Raw genomic sequence first — 6,477 nt, forward strand, 5'->3', positions numbered from 1 at the left:
GAGGAGCAGCCCCTTCCCATGACTGGAGCCCCTCACTATGGAAGGGTTGAGAATGTCATTGGCTGGAGGAGCCACAGGTGTTGCTGTGGGAGGAAAGAGAAAGCCAGAAGGAGCATTTGAAACACAGGAAGAACAGATTATTTTTCCTCCCTACTTCCTCCTTTCCTCCCCCAACAGAGTCGTTTCTGGCAGCTCTACTATCTCAGGGCTGAGAGGCGCTTTTCAGACTCTCTCTCACTCAACAGACAGCTTGGTCTCAACATGCACCTCAGACATCTCATCCTCCCTGTCTTCCTGGGGCAACTGCTGGGTAAGTCCTGCCTTTTCACCAGTGCATCCCTTTTCTTCCTCCCAGGAAACCTTCACCAACCTTATCAGGTCCACACAGGGAAATGCTCTCGAACAGTAGAAAAATAACACTGGGAAGTGTTGACATACATTGTGGTTTTGCACGCGTTCTCTTAAGGCTCTCTTACTCTTGGGAATGAAAGGAGAAGAGAGAGAAGAGATACTTCAGACCCTTTCTCTTGTTTTTCTCTCCCGTTCAGTCTCTCGTTGTCTACCTCTCCTGATCTACCTGCTGCCACCACAGCAGATCTCAGCTGTCTTTGTAGTCCTTATTCATCCCCCAAAAGAGCAAATCCTCTCGAAATGTACTACAGGCATTTTAAAACTCTAGCTCACATTAACATGAATAAGATGCCTGAGGCTGTGGCATTCCAACTGGAAATGCCAGCCTTGGCTTCCAGTTTCCTCCTGGGTGGCAACACAGTCACGGATACCTCTTTCCAACCTGTGCTTTGAGTGTACTCAAGGAGCGAGAAGCCCTCAGAGGTGATGGGGAGTGGGAAGTAGGATGAATCTTTTCGCCCTAGCTCTATGTGCCCTCAACCTGCTGGAGGCATGCTGGTCGCAGCACGCAAATTTCAGTCATGAGAATCTGTCCCTGGTCCTATGGGCAGTAGGAGAAAGAGAAGGGAAGAGGAGAAGTAGGAACACAGCACAGCTCTCCTCAGGATCCATGCTGAGATGGAACCTCTGTTATCCTACCCAAAAATACTCTTTCTCTGGCTATAACTAAGCTTCAGGATTTTCCTGGAGGGAATGAACAAGGAGTGTTCTTCACCGGGGCATCCGTTCCTGGTTTGCTTCCCAGAGCCTTTCCCTGTAGAGCTATTGACCTTCACTTTCTTCCAGGCACCATGGGACAAGTCACGGTCACTCAGCAAGAAGCACAAGTCACCTTACAGGACAGAGACAACTTCCAAACAACCTGTACATATCAGACCTCTGACTTTTATGGCTTGCTCTGGTACCAGCTGAAGAAAGGCCAAGCTCCCCAGCTCATCTCGTATCAGGCAGCACCTGGGTCCAGGCCCAGTGGCCGTTTCACCACGTTTCTGAACACCACGGGGAAATACAGCCTCCTGCAGCTGCAGGAAGCCCAGCTCTCTGACAGCGCCTTGTACCTCTGTGCTGTGCAAGACACGCTGGTGCAGGGAGCTTCCTTGGCTGTGCAACAACTCAAGGGAGGGAGGGGATGTGTCTCTGGTGCAAGGCTGAGCTTGGGGGAAGAGGCCCTCAGCACTTATCTGGTGGCAAGGCTTCTCCTGTGCACCCATGGAAATGCAGTCTACGATCCTGTGATGTGATGTTTTCTGTCCATTCCAGTCATCAATTTATGCAGGAGCAGTCTTAAATATTCCCATAAATGAGTGCATTGTCTTACTGCCAGTGCATGGTAAGCTCCACTGTCTGGTAAAATGCAAGCAGGACACACATGGGCCATTGCATTTACATATTGGCCATTTGGTCATCTTGATGACTATTAACAACCACAGTTACACAGTTACCCTGGCAGCAACTGGGTTTTTCTTGTCTTGAGATGGAGACACCTTAAAACTTGTTCCATTGTGGTATTTCTCTCTTGAACTTCAGCCGTGACAGTTACATGAAGAGTTAAGAGGGGAAAAAAAGTGAGAGAAACAATTCTTCAGACACAAGGTCAGTGAAAAAGCAGGGGAAGTAGATGCTCTAGGAGCCCGAGGAGAGATTCTTCTGCAGCTGTGGAAAAGACAATGATGATACACCTCATGCTGATGTTGTACCTTTTCCTTATCCTATCTATTAGTAATGACAATTAAAAAACCCCACAAAAATAGAAAGACAAGCTTGATCCAGGTAGCTCCCTGCATGGGGCATCCATGGGCCCCTCATTCCCCTGTGCTCTCAGAGGAGACAGGGCCAGCCTTAGCTTCACATCAGCAGCTGTCTCCTCTACCCCACCAGATCGTCATTCTAAGGAAACTCCAGGGACATTAAACATTCCAGCGTGAGCAGTTTGTTCTTTCCTGGCAGTCCAGTATTGTGAAATGTAATGTTTGGTATCATGTGTGTTGTGTCTGCTCACTCACAAATGAAAAAAATGTACCTAGAGTAACACTCTCTTCAGCACATCTTAGTTCCTGCCAGGGACCTATCTGTTTGTCAGGATCCCATGGGAAACTGCTCTGGAGTGCTGAGGTTCCCAGGAGAGGTGGCAACTTTCAAGCATAGCCTCCTCAGACCACAAGGTTCTCTGCAATGTGGTGGGAAACTAAAGTGGCCCTAACACACACTAAGAACATTTGTGCACACCCAGGTTTGCATGTGTACTACCACAGGAACACAGAGGTACGTGTGAATGAACATATGAGCACAGTCAAGTGAACATGAGCATAATCACATACACATACCACTGAGATCTAGGACTCCCCACACCAGCCTCTCTAGACAACTTCAGGCAAGACCTTCAGCTTCTGGAGTTAAGGCAATGAATGAGTCGCTGGCTAGTCCCACCAGCTTCAGTGAGCTCAGGGGTTTAGCAGTGATTCTGTCACTGTAAGATGGAGAGAAACATCAGTGGAGTCAAAGTTGTCATGGCCTTTCCACACATTAAATCTGCCCATGTTCCAAGACCTTGTGTGAAGGAAACTATAAAAATTAGAGAACATCCCCATTGCAACAGCCTCACAAAGAATTCCTACATTTTCAAGGTGTCGGGGCTTGACCCTGGCCGGCAGCCAGATGCCCACAGAGACACTCTCTCACCCTCCCTTCTCCACTAGACAGGGGGAGAAAATATATCAAAGGGCTTAAGGTTTGAGATAAGGACAGGGAGATCACTTTCATTTACCATTCCAGGCAAAACAGACTTGATTCTGGGGAAATTGGTTAGATTTATTAAAAGAACATATCAGAGAAGAGTAGTGAGAAATAAAAAAACCCAGATCTTAAAAGAAAAAAACACATTCCCTCCACCCTCCCTTCTTCCTGGGCTCAACATCAATCCTGGTTTCTCCACCTCCCACCCCCCAAGAAGCATAGGGGGACAGGGAACGGGGTTTATGGTCAGTTCATCTGATGTTGGTTCCACCACTTTTTTTTCACTCCAGAGGAGGACTCTTCACACTTCCCCAGGGTCATCGTGGTGCCCCTCTCATGGGAGACAGTCTTCACTGTAAGTCGTCTCACGAAGGGCAATTCAACACAAATTGCTCAATATGAGTCGCCTCATAAGGGGCAATCTGCCCCTCATGAATCTGAGGTGCAGTCCTTCAGGGGAAACTGCTCCACCATGAGTCCCTGACAGCGTAACAAAAGTCCCAGCAACCAACCTCCTCCAGCGTGGGCATTACTCTCTTCCACAAGACAGACTCTGGCAGGGACCTGCTCCAATGCAGGCTACAGCCTGCTTTAGGCATCCATCCACTCCAGCATGGGGTCCTCTGCCCCACAGTGGGCATCTACACCCTGCCCATGGGCTGCAGGGGGACAACCTACTTCATCATGGTCTTATGGTCTTCCCCACAGTCCAAGGGACTCTCTACTCTGGCACCTGGAGCATGTCAACCCCTTCTTCTTCACTGACCTTGGTGTCTAAGATTCTCAGTCCTCCATTTCTGTGCCAGCTGTTGTGGTACAGTTCTTTTTCCCTGTTTCTTAAATATGTTTTCACAGAGGCATTTTTCTCCTATCGTTTTACTGATAGTCTCAGCCTTGACCAGCAGCAGATCCCTCTTTGGAGCTGGCTGGCATTGTCTCTATCAGACTTGGGAAGCTTCTAGCAGCTTCTTGCAGAAGCCACCCCTACAGCCCCAGTCGCCACCGAAATCTGGACAGGCAAACCCAATACACAAGGAAAATATAGAAATATTCCTACAGTGTTAGAAGCTCCTGTCTGAGGGACCGCAGCCCATAAACAGGATACACGCTGGAGCAGCTTCTGAAGAACTGCACCCATGGGGAGGACTCATGCTGTAAAGTTTGTAAAGGAGCAGCAAAAGAGCACGAGGAGGAAGGAGTGGTACAGATGAAGCCTTATGAGCTGACTGCAACCCCCATTCCCCATCACAGCGCGTTGTTTTGGGGAAGTCATTTTGAGACAATTCTTTCACCAGTCCCTCAACCTTATTTTGTTAACATTCATTACTTTTTCTTACAGTAATGGGGCAGATCTCCATGAATCAGGGTTTCCTATGGCCCGGTATCCAGCAGAGCCATATCATATTGCTTGTTATGCTGGTTCCACAGCAGTACAACCAGAACATAAGGGCTGTGTTCACTCCCATTCATGATCGTGCTTGACCTTGTCCCAGTCCCTGCCCCCATGCTAAAGAGGGGAAGTCACTTCCCTGGGCTTATGTGCAGTGTGCTCAAAAGCCACTGCAGAGTTTCACACCCACCTGTTTCTCTATGGAGAAAGTTGTCCTTGTGCCCTCATCCCCTTACATCCCAGAGGAACTCCCTTCTTCAACAACTTTAGGAGTGTTCACGTATGGGATAACCACATGGAGGTCTGGCTTGAGAGCAGCAGAACTTTAATTAGTCAAAAGAAGGAGTCAATACCTCTCTGAATGGACGACAGGAGTGCAGGTAGCCCTGAGGGCAAGAGTCTGCAGTCCTTGGCAGTGGAGAAGTTCCTGCATGATGTCCATCCCCCTTCCCCCTAGAGGGAAAGGAGACGGGTGGTCCCCACCAGGCTGGATGTGGCAAAACCTTGTTGCTGAGGGGAACTGAAGCAAATAAATTAAAGGCAAAGGAAAGCAAAGGCATTCAGCTATACTGAAAACACATCCAAAATCTCAATCCTTTGTCCAACACAATGTTTGAGTTCCCTGAAGTGTCCCTGTGTGGCTTTCCCAGTGTCTTCATCAGCAGACGTACCTTCTGCCATAGTAGTGGCTGCCAATGCCAGAGAGGTCACAGCCCCCAGAGTTGAGGGGCATGCCCTCACAGCTCAGGATGCTGCCAACAGCAGCAGAAGCGGAGGAGCCCACAACTGAGTTCTGTGTGAAGGAGCTGAGGATGGGGCTGGACAGGGTCACCACCATGGAGGAGGGCTGGATGACAACGGTGGAGCTCTGGCACTGCCAGACACAGGGGTCATTGCAGCTGTTGGCCAGTGGAGTTGGGCCGCAGGGCTGGCAGGGCAGGCACAGGTCAGAGCAGGACATGTCTTGGTGCTGGAGGTGTACCTGGGAGAGAGGGCTGGGGGGAACGAAAGCAGAAGAATGGGTAAGGAGGTGCTATCACAACAGCCAAGGGGCCAGGCCTATACAATGAAAGGTGGATTGAAAGCTGTGCCTGAAGAGGCACATGGCCTTCACCTCCCTTTAAAGAGCAGCCACACTCAGGGAATCTGCCCCTAATTCATAAACCAAAAGCCCCCTCAGACACTTTCCAGCATCTCCCTAAGTAGATCTTCTCCCTGCTTTACTCACTCATGACAGGATGATCCAAAACCCAGGACAGAAAAGAGCAATATCAGCTGAGAGGCCCATCAAGCAAAGATCTCACTTTGGAAGAGGAGGAAAAAGGGTTAAATACTCACCTCATCTCCAAGGAGAAGGAGTCAAGAGAAGTGGATGAGAGAACAGAGACCATGGCTACCTTTTATACCTGTCTTTCAGGACCAGAGGCACCTTGGCAGAGGTAGCAACTTTCTGATGACCTCATTTTGAATGCAAACCAGCACAGCTGATTCTATGGGCTGTACTTTGCTTTCCTGAACAGCTGTCTTTTCATTTCCAGGTTTGTTTCATGCCCATTCTTTCATGAACAGTTCTTCTGAGTACTGGGATGAAAGGCCCCAGGATTTCTCAGACACAAATGCAGCAGTGCTGACAGCAGTGTCAATCCTGTGCTGGACACGTCTAGAGCAGGAACACAACATTAGCCTGCATCAGTCTGTTGGGACCGCTTGAAGTGCTCTTAATAGGAAGAAGTTCGACCATCCCTCAGCTTGATGCCATGGGCTCCTGGGCATGGGAGCACAATGGGCACAATGTCTGCAGGTAGCTTCTAACGCTATGTTTTGACACTGTGTTTCTCCAACACCCCTGCCCTCCTTGACCCCTGCATGCCCATGGCCACATCTGTTTTCACACTCTCTCTGCCTCTACACCGCTTCGAGGCGCTGTGCCGGGACTGCCGAGG

At 49.4% G+C, this 6,477-nt stretch overlaps 1 gene segment (V, D, J or C); it reads left to right on the forward strand.

Moving 5' to 3' along the window:
* Positions 1 to 261: 261 nt before the first annotated feature.
* On the forward strand, positions 262 to 2,709 carry LOC104269850. The segment is given in 4 exon segments: positions 262 to 310; positions 1,198 to 1,493; positions 1,672 to 1,741; positions 2,642 to 2,709. Coding segments are annotated over 4 exon segments (483 nt in total).
* Positions 2,710 to 6,477: the final 3,768 nt, after the last annotated feature.

Source organism: Apaloderma vittatum, unplaced genomic scaffold, assembly GCF_000703405.1.
Source record: "Apaloderma vittatum isolate BGI_N311 unplaced genomic scaffold, ASM70340v1 scaffold20851, whole genome shotgun sequence".
Lineage (NCBI taxonomy): Eukaryota > Metazoa > Chordata > Aves > Trogoniformes > Trogonidae > Apaloderma > Apaloderma vittatum.